This window comes from Eleutherodactylus coqui, chromosome 1, assembly GCF_035609145.1.
Source record: "Eleutherodactylus coqui strain aEleCoq1 chromosome 1, aEleCoq1.hap1, whole genome shotgun sequence".
NCBI lineage: Eukaryota > Metazoa > Chordata > Amphibia > Anura > Eleutherodactylidae > Eleutherodactylus > Eleutherodactylus coqui.
Window position 1 is genome coordinate 82,645,900 of NC_089837.1, and position 15,975 is coordinate 82,661,874.

At 42.0% G+C, this 15,975-nt stretch overlaps 1 protein-coding gene across 1 annotated transcript in view; it reads left to right on the forward strand.

Moving 5' to 3' along the window:
• The window catches only part of MYT1L (myelin transcription factor 1 like), a 180,198-nt gene that overhangs the window by 139,538 nt on the left and 24,685 nt on the right, over positions 1-15,975 (forward strand). Inside the window, exons 13-16 of the mRNA XM_066596421.1 lie at positions 8,634-8,696; positions 9,451-9,534; positions 13,319-13,540; positions 15,522-15,613. Of these exons, the coding sequence (XP_066452518.1) occupies positions 8,634-8,696; positions 9,451-9,534; positions 13,319-13,540; positions 15,522-15,613 (461 nt within the window). The remainder of the gene's footprint in view (positions 1-8,633; positions 8,697-9,450; positions 9,535-13,318; positions 13,541-15,521; positions 15,614-15,975) is intronic.

Genomic DNA, 15,975 nt, shown 5'->3' on the forward strand with positions numbered 1-15,975 from the left:
TGAGCTACATTGGACCATTGCTTGGCTGAGATGAACCACCTGAGGTTTAGGTTCACAGATCCTTTAGCAAAATTCGACCCAATACAAGGTTTGACTGTTTCAATTCGCTCAACACTAATATGTGGCCAACTGATGAATCAACCATCAGTGCAACCCTGTAGCCTATATTATGATGCCCCATTGATGTGTATGCGATTGGAGAAGTAGATATATTGTAGCAGATGAGCAAGAGACAGATAGGGGTTGAAGAAGAAGTCCAGCTAGAATAGCTAGTTCTTTTAACCCTTCCAATCCTGTATTCCTTGACAGTGTAGAAAACTAAAATCTTCGAAAACTGTTTAGCAAAAGGAAGGGAGAATAGGAAGCGGATCATTAAATATTGAAAGATTCTTCTATTGGTCTCCCTAAGGTGATTGAGACCAATACATAGCATAAAGAATGCCTTCCATGTAATACACGCTAGTTGCTAATTGCTCGGAAGTAATTGCAGGCTCTGTGTGAGGAACGCTGATATAATGATACCCATGCTGCTTTCTTGACAATAATGGAGAAAGTGATAATCAATATATGAATTTGGAAAGTACGAAGGATATTGTGTCTGATGCACACAGTCACCGGAATAGCAAAGTGTTTATGTTACATACAAAGTACAGACTGTTCTTCTGTGGAATTTGGATTCTGGTAGGTTTCATGTGTTTGCTGTATGCTTTGTGACAAGACAGACATTTTTCCTACTCTCCGCTGAAAAGGATGCAGTCTAATTTTCAACACAAAAATTTGGCTCAATGGTAAAACCTTGTGAATGCAACCTTAACCCTTTGCAATCCAATTTTGGATTCAGGGTTTCCTAGAGGGGTTTCTCTTTCTGCCATTATACAATGCCACCATCTGCTGGCTAGAGCCAGTACTGCGGTATGGGACATGCTGGAGAGGCCCCCGACAACAGAGAGGCCAGTAATATACAGTAAGAACACCCTGCCGGATGTCTTCTGACATCAGAAGCTGTACAGCCTTCAATCAGAATGTCTTTAGATGTCAGACAGTGGATTGGAAAGGGTTAAAGGTTTCAGATGGGAGCTGGCTGATTTAACCTGGGGAAAGCCACAACCAGCCAGAGATATCTACAGCAGCAATGAATGGCTGTCCAATACATTGATGACTCAAGTCCGCCGAGATGACTATCTGTTTTGACTTTTTTGGAGGGGTCCCAAGCAGGAGACCCCCTCGTTGACATCCAATTTAAAAAGATTTTCTGTTGTGTTTTAATTCTCCCTACTTAAAGCGTACAAATCCAGTGACGTTTAACTTGACACACTCCATTAAATAAACTGTAGCATAGAACTTTTTCTTGCTTTCTCAATAGCTTTTTAATGGCTTTCGTTGTGCTATGATAACTTGGTGCAGCGAGTTATCTGTGTTGGGTTAAATTTTGCCATAACTGTAATTAAAGAGGTTGTCCAGTTGTAAACTACTGGGCCTATTTGCAGAATAGGCCATTAATAGTAGATCTGGGGGGGCCTGCTGGCCGGGATCCTGCCGATCAGCTGTTCAGCAGGCCAATGTGCTTGCGCACTGACATGATTTCTGCAGGAAGCAGACAGCTCTGTTCCCACTGCAGTGGCCAATTTTAGTATTGCAGGCAAAGTTCCCACTGAATGCGAACTTTACATGTCATACAAAGCCTGGGCAGCAGACCTCCACGGATCAACTATTGATGGCCTATACTGTAGATAGGCCCAGTAGTTTACAACTGGACAACTCCTTTAACACAGTGATGTCACAGTATAGGGATGATAGAAATAGTGATGTCACAGTGCAGGGATAATAAAGACAATGATGTCATAGAAGAGGCATAATAAACTATTATGTCAGAGTAAAAGGATGGTTAACACAGTGATGATACAATCATAATAAACACAGTGATATCATAGTACACAGATAATAAACACAGTGATGTCAAAAATATTTGGCTGGTCGTAGCTTTTCTTGGTAAAGTCAGTCATTTGCTAGGGATGTCTGGAGCAGAATCCGGGTGATCAGCTGTTCGGGGCACTCCTTTAAGTTTCTGGGCCCGTGTCTTCTTTCCCAAAACCCAGGAAAAGTTTAGAATAGTTTTGAGCCATAGTCAATAGAATGAAGTGTATGGAACAGTGCCGCACCTCCTTATGCCTCTGAGGTTTGGTCTCATCAATTCGTATAGAATCCATGAGAAAAAAAATTGCATTATTTTGAGGGGCCATTACCTCTGTAATATGGTGTAGAGAGAGTTCCCCTTGAAGCAACGCGACACAACAGCACAAGGAGTACTTCTGCAGTATGGAACCATAGGGACTCTGTGTGCACTGGTACAGGCTCTACCAAAAGGACAACTGCTCAAAAGGTCCACTACTTAAAGCCTATGGACACCTTTTGGGGTACATTGTGGTCATAAATTAGCTAATAAAAAGTGCAGGAGGGAAAACATAAGGTCTGAAAACCAAGCCACCATTCCCGCATCTCCTATTGAGCTTTACGCTGCCGTTTCTATAATGTGATATGTAGAAACTAGAAAAAACAAATAGTGCAACATTTTTAATTATACCCTACCCAAAATACATGCATGTAAGAAGGTTGTCCTGCTACTTTTTGAAAATGCAATGGCAGGTGCAGATATGTGAAAATAACAAATCCAGCAGTGCTTACCCATCCTCGGCCCTGGTGATCTAATGTAGTAGCCCCAGTCTCCATTGACAGTGGAAATCAAGTGACTGCTGCCTGCCAATAAGAGGCAATATCCTGGCAGCATGGCGTCCAAGATATCAGCTGCTAACGGAGACAACCGCAGAACTGCAATGCAGGATCGCCGGGCTAACAACGGCTAAGAACTGTTGGATTGGTTATTTTCACACCTGCCATTACATTTTCAAAAAGTAACCAGACAACCGCCTTGAAAAAAATGTCCCCGAAAGGTGTCTATAGCCTTTTAAAGGGCCTGTTTGGTCTAAAAGGTGGGTCTGTTTTCCAGAATTAGCACCAGTGGATATGTGTGGCATTGCAGTTTAGCTCCATTGAGTTGAATGTAGATAAGCTGCAATACCATACACAACTCTTGTAAATGAGTGGCGCTGTCCTAGGAAAAAGCAGACCCTTTTCAAATCCCAGACAACCCATTTAAGCTATATAATAACCATCTGGGATAAAACTACAGTTTTTACCTTAGATCACACTAATGTGGCTAGACTTAGACGGCTCTGACAACCTAGTTCATGCAGATATAGGAGTTTCCATCCTATCTAGGAGTTGTCAGGACCTTGTTGTTCCACAGAATGTAGACCTTTGGTAGTGATCCGTAAAAATCGGTGTTCTATTCAAATCATCTAGCGGCGCTAACAGTAGATTACAAAAGACACCTTTCACAGCAGATTAGGCATAAAGGCATATAATAAATTCATATTACACTTTATGATAAATTGAAACATGAACATTTACACCAGGAGTGAATCTCCGAGCCCCCCTCCATGCTTATGTCATCTTCATTTCAGCTAATTATCACATTGGATCATTTGCATAAGAAAACTTGTGAAATGAATATCTCAGGAGGGAATACTTTGCTTATGTCTGTTACATATGATCTGGTGTTTAGCGATAACACCTCCCAACCTCCAGTGTGACGCGCCACAATTATTTTCTGCTTATTTATGTATCTGATAAATTGACAGCTGGTTTTCTGTAGTTCTAGATTACATAATGAACGCTGGTTGTATGGACCAATGCTGCCACCACTAGATCAGTCCCAGTATAGACAGGACGTGCATTCGCATCTTGGAGCAAAGATTTCCGTGATCACAAAGGCGAAAGTTTAGTCTATAAAAATAGGAAAGGGTCTCAATGCAAGTGATGCTATAGATTTAGGATTCTTTATTCTTTGCTCTCCAGGGATTGCCAATGCTGAATAGACAGAGCAGCGCCTCTATACATACAGAACGATTCAGTACTAAGGCGATTTAGTATTTTTTTCCATTTGTATTTGGATTCATATCCAATCACCTACAATCAATATGTTCAATGTGCATTTCAATTAAATGGGTTGTCTCATCCCTAATATGATGTCTATACAGGGTGCAGTCAAAAAGACTGATCCCAATACTGGTGTCCTATATGGAAATAACAATAGTGTACTTGAGTAGGAAGGCTACACGATGGCATGGTGTATGGGCTCCTGGGGGCCCCGGAACATGGATTTTAATTTTGTGTTGTGGTCCTTGTAGAGAGTAAAACCCAACTGCATAGTTGAATAATAGCATGTAAGAAGCAGAAATCTGCTTTTCTCTCTAAGTCCTGTGGGACCGCTGCTATGGCTGGAGTGATGAAAGTGAACTCGGAGTGGTGTCCTTCTGCTACGGTATGGGCAGATCATCCAGGAAGCCATCCACCATTCTTAGGTACCAATCTGTGTTGATAGTCCCTCGAAGGAACACAGGTCCAACGATGGCTCCATGTATATATCATAGCTAGAGATGAGCGAGTATACTCGCTAAGGCACATTACTCGAGCGATTAGTGCCTTAGCCGAGTATCTCCCCGCTCGTCTCTTAAAGATTCGGGGCCGGCGGGGGGCGGGGAGCGGCGGGGAGGAACGGAGGGGAGATCGCTCTCTCCCTCTCTCTCCCCCCCCACACCTCCCCGCTCCATGCCGCAACTCACCTGTCACCTGCGCCGGCCCCCGAATCTTTAGAGACGAGCGGGGAGATACTCGGCTAAGGCACTACTCGCTCGAGTAATGTGCCTTAGCGAGTATACTCGCTCATCTCTAATCATAGCAGAAGGCCATGCTTTCCTTACTTCAGTCATCAATTCATGTAATTATAATATTATGCCGCCTAATATTTCAGCTGATTAGATCTGATCGTTTATCAGAGCTTATTATTGGTCATATTGTATAACAAAAATATTGGGGCTGAGTTAGTAATACTGTCTAATAGTTAGACGGTGCAAACTTAGACAGAAAGTAGACCTATTTACTTAGACCAACAATTCATACACTGCATCCAGCTGTGAGTGATACATTCATTAAGAGCTTTCACACGAGTGTATGCGTTTTTACGTTCGGTCAGACGTGCCATTAATTTGCATGAATGGACGATTTTCCGTGATCAAATCCCGAGCTTAATTAGCGTTTTCTCGTCCATTCATATGGCTGAGTGGGACATATTAGTGAAAAAATATGTGCAGCTCGGAAATCCCTTGCCCGGCATAAATCCTCGGAATTACTTCAAATGCCTAAATAGAGGCACCTGTAAGCTTTCCCCTGTGTTGGATGCTGCTAAACTGCCTCCCCCTTCTTTATTTTTCCAGCTCCCATAGGAGTCTATAGGAGCCGCTAGCGTATATCGGTTGAAAGATAGAGCAAGAACTGTCTTTTCCGGCAGCGTATAATAGTAGTTGCCAAATTCAGCTGCATATGTTCTATTTTTTCCAGTGCAACGTTTTTACGCACTGCAAAATCACCCATGTGAACAAGTGCATTGGAATACAATGCCTGAGACGGTTGAGTTTTTCTGCTGGCCGTGAAAAGGCGGCCGCATAAAAACGCTGGTGTGAATAAAGCCTAAGAGGCGCACACCTCTTAATACTTTCACCTAATTTGACGGCACTTCAGTGCGCCAGATGAAAACCAATGCCAGCTCTAAGCTGCAGTAGGCTTTTGCAATAATCTACACCAGCTCATGGCATACATTATACTAGATGTAACAGACCTTGCACTGCCCCGCCTTTAACCCTTTCCAATCCACTGTTTGACGTCTAAAGACATTCTGATTGAAGGCTGTACTGCTCCGATGTCGGAAGACGTCCGAAAGGGTATTCTTACTGTATATTACTGGCCGCTCTGTTGTCGATGGCCTCTCCAGCATGTCCCATACAGCAGTACTGCCTCTAGCCAGCAGATGGTGCCATTTTATAATGGCAGAAAGAGAAGGCTCCCTAGGAAATCCTGAATCCAAAATTGGATTACAAAGGGTTAAAGCTGGGCCTGCCTACTTTTTTGAAAAATTGGCTGAGCACAGCTTACGACTAGCTTACAGTGTCATGTCTCATGATCGCCAATGGTATTGCATTGCAACCTATGACCTAATGTTTTCCTGCTCCCATGACACAACTGGAAAATGAAATCCATAAATGGTAATGTGAACAAGTATTGACTTTAAAGAGGTCAATTCAGCTTCATTATGCCCATAAGCATTCTGTGCTGGATTTTTTCAGTAATTTGTAATGGAGACATGTTATTCTTTACAGCACAAAATACTGGAGATGAACGTAAATCTGACGAAATAGTCACCGTTGCAGCAGTTTTCATGATGGCCATGCTATGCTCCTTTTAGGTCTTTTCTAGAGGTTCCATGTTTGGGATTTAAAAGGAAACCCTGATGGGACCTTTGTATGGTACAATAACAAGTCTGAATAGGCCCTTCGATAGTGTTTCTCTATAATTGTGCCTTAGGTAACAATCAGACCACATTTTATTAGCAATCAATGCAGAAAGCTCTGAATTTCCAAAGAGTTCACTTACTTTTCTTGCAACTATATGTAATACTACAAATACACATATATGTATATAGTCATTGGCATTTCCGACAGTGGCTACAAAAGGATCAGATTTGGTTAGGGCTACTACATTTGCAGAGACAATGTGGTGAGCTGCGAAGACTACCATGTTATTTTTTTTTGGCACAAATTGCTGGAAATAAACGGAAACCTTCTGAAATTGAGCCTTATTGGTCTCCATTTCAGCAGTTTTCAGCCCAAAAGATAAGTGATGAAGATCATCGCTCATCGTGCAGTTTAAACAGCCGCCATTCCATAGCGAACGGCGCCTGTGTTATGTGAATGGAAAGGGGCGGGGGAGCGAGAGAAATCTCCTGCACTGCCCCGCCCCCCTGCTGCAGGAGCGCGGGGATACAGGGACGAGTGTCAGGCATCATTTGCCTGACACTCGTCCAATCGAAATGGGCCTTAACTCTTTGTGACTGCTGATGGCAAATTTATGCCGCTGCTGCCTGAGCTCTGTGACAGCAACTTAAATTTATGCCAGAATCACATCCAGCAATCGGAACTTCACCCATAGAGGGTAAAACACCTAAAACAGGCTGTCACTAAAAGCCTGCTTGGGTGCAGTCATTGGGAACGGATTGGTTCATTAATTTTTTACATAAATTAGTTATTACATTAATTAATCATCAATACCATGTATTACATTAAAATTGATAAATTCTACTAAATCTTTCAGAAACTTGAGAACTTTTTCAAATATGAAAATAAAATAAAAGTAAATAAGTGGAAATACATATGTAAAAAATTAAAATAGTAAGTATGTAGTAAGTATCCAAATATTTATCATATAGATGTTGAAAGAAACTATTTTCCTACATTTTGGTGTTTTTATTCAATTTATGCAACTCAGTCTACCTAAATAAAGTTCAGTGTGTGATGAAAAAGCACTGTCAAGATTACTTGGATGTCGAAACTCTTTACAGAGTAATTCTCTGCTAAAGCGACATATGCCAGATTTCCAATATTTGGCCTGGTCATCAAGGTACAAACAGACTTGGTCTTGAAGTGGTTAACCCTTTCCAATCCACTGTCTGACGTCTGAAGACATTATGATTTAAGGCTGTACAGCTCCGATGTTGGAAGACATCCGTCGGGGTTCTCTTACTGTATATTGCCAGCCTCTCTGCTGTTGGAGCCTATCCAACGTGTCACCTCATGCAGTACTGGCTTTAGCCAGCATATAGCGCCGTTGTATAACAGCAGAAAAAGAGTAAGCCCCCTAGGAAAACCGGGATACAAATTAGATTGGTAAGGGTTAAAAGTGATCAGCTTTTTTTTTCTAATACAGCACCTCCCTTGTCCATGAGTCATGTCCGATCTTGTATTGCAGTTTGCCCTCATTCAAGCCTAAGCTTGACTCTCTGTATAGGCCAAGAAGGCTCTGTCTCTTTCTTCTTTTACAGGGTGTTTCTATCATTGTGCACTACATTAATTTCACAATATTTGTGTTCAGGACAATAATATACAACAAGAATGAATACTGACAGGTAGCGATAAGCAAGCTTTTGATAAGTTCAGTTTGGCCGGTGCGCCAAACATTTTGCAAAAAGTTAATTTTGGTCCAACTTAGTTCAAACTGAACTGGAAGTACACATAAACACCTAAATCTGGTGTATAACACTTGTCTAGGAGCCATAAAGAGTGTTATACAGGGCTTTTATGACTCTTAGACGGTGTTGTATGCCAATGTTCAGGACGAGTGTTGAGCTAACTGCACCAGTAGAGCCCGGTTTCAGGTAAAATTTTGCTGAAAGCTTTGTTCGGGTTCTCCCATACTGAACTTTTAGCAAAATTTGACCTGAAATAGGGTTCTACTGGTTCAGTTTACTGAGCACTACTCATAGCCCTAACAAACAATACACCAGTGTTGGGAAACATGACATGAGTCATCAGAAAACACTAGATGCCTTAAAATGAGCAGTTCTACACAAATTACGAGATAAAATAAGAGTTGCGCTTTGAGAGAAACACTCTATAGAGCCCGGTTAATTTGATACCATGTCACTTTCTCTTGAAATACATGATATTCGTTTTTTCTGGCTTTAGGTGTCCGACTCCTGGCTGCGATGGCTCCGGACATATTACTGGAAACTATGCTTCCCATAGAAGGTATTATTATGGAACAACAAAAAACATCACAAAATACCAGTGCTACAGTATTCTGTGGTTTGACACATAATTTAACCTCCTTATGTGACTGGGACTTTCAAAAATCCAAATATTCCAAATTTGTTTGCAAAAAGGTTGGTGGGAAAGGGGCAAAAATTCAGTGCCATTCTTGATCAAGGGCCATAATTCTTACCATATGAGTAGTTTTTCCCATATAAAATGTTCATTGTCAGAAATATTGTAAATTTATTTACCACTAATGATCGGTAAAACGTGAAGACCATGAACATTGAGTGTCTGACCAAAAGAGATTCCATAGTTAGGAAGTAACAGAAGTTAACGATTGTGCAGTCACTGGGACAATCTTAAAGGGGTTTTTTGGATTTTAATATTGATCAATTGGTCAATCCTTAGGATAGGCCTTCAGTATTTGATTGATGGAGGTCTGATTCAGGACACTCCCTCAATCCGCTAAATCAAGGGGTTGCAGTGCTTCAGCGAGCCATGCAACCTTTCATTTTTTTACCCAGGCAAGCAATACATGTGGTTGTGGCTGTGCTTGCTACTACAGTTCAGTCCCTTTTAATCGAAACAGTGAAAGGGGCGCAGCACTCCAGCCAGGAGTTGGACCCCCATGATGAAATATTGATGACGTAGCACATCAATATTAAAGTCCAGGAAAACCCCTTTAGCATCTACATCAGCATTACAGAGTTTTGTTTGCATTCATTCTCTACTTTGTTTCCTTTCTCAGTCTTTCGGGTTGCCCCAGGGCAAAGAAGAGTGGTATCAAGATAGCACAAAGCAAAGAAGACAAAGAAGATCAAGAACCAATCAGGTTCCTTATAATTTTCCTGAGGAATAATCTGCCACAAGTTATTTTGAAAGTCTCAGTATGAATGAAGCCTGAGTTGTCCGCTGTGTGTATAATATAAGGGGGTTACCCGGAAAAAAAATATTAATGACCCATCCTTAGATAGGTCATGAATATCGGATTAGTAGGGGTCCGACTTCCAGCACACCCTCCAATCAGCTGTTTCAAGGGGCAATGGTGCTTGGGTGAGCACTGTGGCATCTTCTCAAGCCAGGTTCATTGAATACATGGTCTACATGCAGATCAGTCCCACTCAAGTGACTAGGATTGAATTGCAATACCATGCACCACTGCCACAAAACGTACAATACAGTGCTATGCCTGGTATTCAGTTAATAGGTCATAGAACTCACTCAAATTCTACAGTCTCTTCAAACAGTTGACCAGTGAGAGTGCCACAAGCTTTACGTCAACGAATCTGATATTGATGGCCTTTCCTGAGGCTAGGTCAACAATATTTTAGTTCAAGAAAATCCCCCTAAAGAGCATTGCCCTTGTTATTAGGGCATCTATGAAATGCCAGTCATAGGTCAAGTCCAAGGATATTTCCACTCCCATCACACAATCCACTCCGATCCCACAATCTTCCATTTAACCTTCCAGACCCCATTTAATTTAGCACTTCTGTGCTCTCTGAACCAATCAATGGATGCACCCATGAAAATTGCCTTAGCTGTACATATGATGCAAGCTCTCTGGGGACAGATGCCCTTTAGGGTATGTTCACATGTGTTGGATTTTATGCATATTTTGTCTTGGAACTTGCATCTAAATCTGTATTAAATACCCACATCCCAATTATGTGAATGCGGTTTCTGGAACCCCATGCACACATTGAAAAAATTCTGCATGGAGTTCTGACTACATGGCCAGAAAAAATAGTCAGCGCAATTAAGTATTATTGGAGTGTTGAATGCCAATTGGGCTAATGCTTGTGTGAATCTATTGCTCACCCATGTCTCCTTCTTCTCAACACTGTGGGCTTGCTGCACCCACCCACAGTGACATAGACATGTGCAGCGCTGCTCCATTCAATTTAGTGGGGCTGATGGAAAGAGCTAAATATGAGCACTCAGCTATTTCTGGCAGTTTCATTGAAGATGAATGAAGCGTGTGACCGCCATTTCATTCCATCTCCTTTTCAGTACTGGCGTTGCAGTGAGGCTGCGGTAAGGAGGAGAGTAGGACACGGTTTCTCGATTCTCGGGATTGGTGGAATCTTAGCAGAGACCACAATTGATCAGACTTTTACGACCTATCCTATGGATAGGTGATAAAAGTTGATTTGGATACAACCCTTTTCATTGGGGCATCTGAATAGGTTTGGGTGGTTGCCTAACAGTTGCCATTTTTTGTATGCTGTTCTATGGAGTCTATTGTTTGGATTGCTGGTAAAATTACTGGTGCACAGAAGTTACAATAGCAAAGATAGCTCATCGACCTCTTTTTAAAATAAACTGCATAAGTATGATACAGGAAAATTGTATTATAGGACAAATTAGGACAAGAATTAAAATGCAATTCAATGGGGCGTGTTTATTAAATATGGGAATTTTCTAGGAAAACATATTGTACATTGTATCGTCATGGTTGTAAGTGAAGTGATTCAATGAGATAAAGGACATGGTATATTGAAAAAGACTATGACACTTGGCATGTCTTCAGGTCATATCAACTCAAGATTTGACAAGCCTGACCATTCAGATATTGATGCAATGCCTGGTGGCCCATGATCAAATGGGGTCTAGAGCCTCTCATAATCCAAGTGTTTTATGGTTCTAGTGGTTGGTAAGGTCCCTACTGTAATCACAGGACCAGCAGGCAGATATTGGAGTGGGACCATTTTTTCAGGATTCTGGTGCAAGGGGTTTGATGGCACAAGCAAAGGCACTCACTGAATAGTAGAACAACAGGAAGTAGCAGAAATTGCGGGCATGAAATGGACAATTACTGGGAACCTTCATGCAAAAGGGAGATCACAAGACCTTCCAAGGCCCCAACCTTGCTGCATAGCATTTGAGGAAGCAACCAACTCCATGGTATGATGCCGCTGAACAGGATCTTTATTAAACAAATCTTACTTCTTCTCCCAGGAACAGGAACATAGAAAGGTTCAAGTGCAACAACAGTCTAGGCTGACGTTTCTCTACTCCAGAGGATTCAAAATCATGATTGCAGTGCTCATCCCTCCGGTGTGGCGTAGCCACTCCAACAAAACCAAGCCTGTGAGCTGGGCAAAACACACTTCCCGCACTCAACACTTTCTGTCTGACTCATCGAATCCCAACAATACCTTATTTTAACTCTGAAGGTGTTGCCTAGAAACACCGATCATCGCCATTCCAGTTTGAAGCACCTTACACTAATCCAGGCTCCCAACCTGAGGGCGCTTACAAATCTATAATGTTTCAGATAATAAAGCTTCTGTGAGTTGATGACCAACCCGGTCACCATCTTATGTTATGACTTTTAAATCCCATTGGCCCAGACCACTCTTGGTCCGCTACTGTTCGGGAGACTTATTACGCGACAGACCTGGAGTCATTAGCTACATTTAATCAATGTAAGGGGTGCATTAGTCTCATCACCTCAGGATAAATTAGTGCATTTACTTTTTTTTTGGCAATTGCTGTTCACTTTTAGGACACTAAAGTACAGGGGAAAGCTTTATATGTGATTGCAGATCAATTAGGAGCATTTCCTGCGGCTGTAAAATATGCTTTTAGCTCCTTGAAAACTGAAGACAAGCTGTGATCTCACTTTTCACAGTTATAAGGCTATAACTGCAGATATCTTCAGGTTCTATCTCTGAACGTTCAGTCCACCCTTTCCTGAATCCAGCAGACATCACTTAATTGGACCACCGGATGTTATTTTTCTGGTTAGGGAAGGAAAATAATCATGTCCTGAACTAAAGCACTTCAGATGTAAAACCACTTTGAGTCTTCTGATATAGTAGCAGTCTGTTTCTTCTGTGTACCAGAAAAATTATAATTGCTTTACCCGCAGTCCTACTGACATTGGCATGCCAAATAAAGTTGTACCAAATGACAAAGTTTGTTAAATTTGGAATGTATCTTGTTTGGCAAATACACTTGCGTTGCCCAATGCTGCAGACTGGCAAGGAATGATGACTATACAGCAGTTTGTAGATAGAAGCCTATTAGCTGACTATAGACTGTCATAGATTGCTCCTAGAGATGAGCGAGTATACTCGCTAAGGCACATTACTCGATCGAGTAGTGCCTTAGCCGAGTATCTCCCCGCTCGTCTCTAAAGATTCAGGTGCCGTGGGGGGCGGGGAGCGGCGGGGGAGAGCGGGGAGGAACGGAGGGCAGATCTCTCTCTCCCTCTCTCCCCCCTGCTCCCCGCCGCAACTCACCTGTCACCGGCGCTGGCCCCCGAATCTTTAGAGACGAGCGGGGAGATACTCGGCTAAGGCACTACTCGCTCAAGTAATGTGCCTTAGCGAGTATACTCGCTCATCTCTAATTGCTACCAAAATTCTCTAGTCCTCAGAAAATGGGCAACACAGCAATTTTGAAAATTTGCATCTGAGATGTTAGTTCATGTGAGTCTGTTTAAAACATCCTGAGTTTTTGCTATGCTGACCATATCAGTAAACTGGAATTGAAGAAAGTTTGTAATATTTGATGCAAAGTTGGGCTCCAAAGTTGTAGATCCATAGAACTAAGGCAGCTTTGTAAACTTAAAATAATAACTTTTTTCATGTCCATTATATAACCAGATGCCCAGTCCCAGGGTGTGATGGTCAAGGTCACGTGACGGGGAAGTATGCATCACATCGCAGTGCATCTGGATGTCCTCTGGCAGCCAAGAGACAGAAAGATGGCTATTTAAATGGGTCCCAATTCTCATGGAAATCTGGAAAAACCGAAGGAATGTCCTGTCCTACCCCAGGGTGTGATGGCTCTGGACACATCAGTGGTAGTTTCCTTACACATCGAAGGTAAGAGCTTTGACATCAGATAGCTAAAGTGTTGTCCAGTTATGAACTATTGAGAGCTCCTCTTTATAACAGGCCATCAATGGTAGGTCGCCAAGAGCCCATCACCTGGTAACCCCCCCCCCCCCCCATTCCTGTTCAGTTGTTTTCTGGTTCAGTGCTTTCATGCAGTGAGCTGATTTCTGCAAGAAGCAGACAGCTCCATTCTCTCTGCAGTGGCCAAGCTTGGAATAACAGGTACAGCCCCAATGCACTTCAATGAGAACTTTACCTGTGATAGCAAGACGGGCCACTGCAGAGAGAATAGAGCTGTCTGCTTGCTGTATAAAATTAGCTCACTGCATGAATTTACAGGGCTGGCGAACAGATGATTGGCAGTGGTCTCGGGTGGCAGACTCCTGCTGATCTATTGTTGATAGCCTATCCTGTGGATAGGCCATAAATAGTTTCACAACTGGACATCCCCTTTAAAGATCATATATTAGTGCATACTTATTCACATCTGATGATAGAACATCAACACCAATGAACCCCTAAACTTCCATTATTAGTGCTGACAATTAGAGGGACTGACCCAATTAAACAACCGCTACTCTAAATGTGGAACTGCTGGTGATCATCTGCTATTGCTGGTGGAAGCACATTTCTCCGGCAATGGCTACTGCAGTTGAGATGTGGTATTCGAAAGCACTAATTCCGAACTCTTTTAACCCAACAGAAACCTGATAAAACCCATTATAAATCATTGGCAACTGTCAGTATTAATTTGGATCTCTCCTGACTCTGTTATGAATTACAGTGATGATGCTAATGTGAACAGGGCCTAAAGGCCCCCATATGCATATACGGTTTTGGCGAGACCGACCAACCATATTATGTGTATGGTTGCCTCCTGGCTTAAAGTCCTTTTACACAGGAGATAATCTGCCCGTGCTAACAATCACTGACCAACATTGAGCATATCAGTCAGAGCTCGTACCCTCCATGTAAAATGGGCAGATTATCCGCTCTATGGGGATGAATGATTGTGAAAACGGTTGTTTGTCCCCATACAGCTGTCACTGACTCTATTCTCCCCATTGAAAACATATGCATACTCAACTGAGCCTAGCATGCATATGTATGGTGGAGTCAGACAACAAATGAAGGTGTATGGCACCTTCACTGTACACTAGTACATGTATCTATCATGAAGGACAAGATTATGATACCCCAGTACAAAGTGCTATTGTATCATGGCACTGTTTTTGAAAGTTTGTAACTAAGAACATTGGGGTCAATTCGCAAATTCCGGCACTTCTTGCGTCGGGCCAAGTATGATTTCTCCTGGAGCAGAGTGCGCTTAATACATGAGAGGCCTTTTCATGTATTCAGTGCATCCTGGAAACTCCGTGCCGAAATGTACACCAGGTCCAACATTGATTACATTTCTGGTATATTTACGCCAGTTTCTTTATAAATAAAACAAATCACAAGCGCGGCACTTTTTCTTGGACTGCAGTCACAAATTAATTGATGTAACACATTCAAATCTGCACAGCAGTGACTGGGGAGACAGTGAGCTACAACGGAAAGAGTGGTCAACAGAAGTTTTAGTATAACTGGAGTGGAGATCATTTTTGACTCACTCTCGTATATAAATCTGTCGGACCAAGGTGGCGGCACCCCTTCCTAACGAACCTGCCCACATTTTGTAAAAGTAGCAAGGCCAACACACAAAGAGTAAAAGTCGCAATTTTTTGCTCAAATACCGACTTGCGCAAAAAGTTGTGACTTTTTCACGTCAGAAACTGGCGGAAGACACTTTGTAAATGTGCTCCAATGTAAATTGCAATCAATCATTGCTAATGCAATTACACAAAGTCTATGTCTAATGCAATGTGATAACGTACTATTTATATTGTCCTGACACGGTTCAAAGACATACGGTTGTCGTAAATATCAACTTAACCGCTAACTTTCCATCTTGTCATTTTTCTTGCAGCTTATCGGGATGTCCACGGGCCACATCAGCAATGAAAAAAGCCAGATTGTCAGGAGAAGAAATGATGACTATAAAGCAGCGGGCGACAAATGGTACTTACTTTCCAGATGTTATATGATGAAGCTACTTCAGTGAAAAAATCTCAAACCATTCACATCAGTATACAGTACTGTACAAACTAACATGAAAACAATTATCTGATCTGTAATGTAAACCACATAATAATCCTATTATTGGCGCCACTACAACTAGTGCTAATACAGGGCTATTGGTTATTACAAACTATCTTCCCAATTTGAAACCTCATAACTCACATTTAATGTCACTCAGATACATACATTTGATATAAATGGAAACAGAAAATCAAAAAGTTTTGTTGCACAATATCAAAAATGTTTTGCACATCAGACGTATTCAAAGTGCCTTTGCTACTTGACACACATCGAGACTGTAG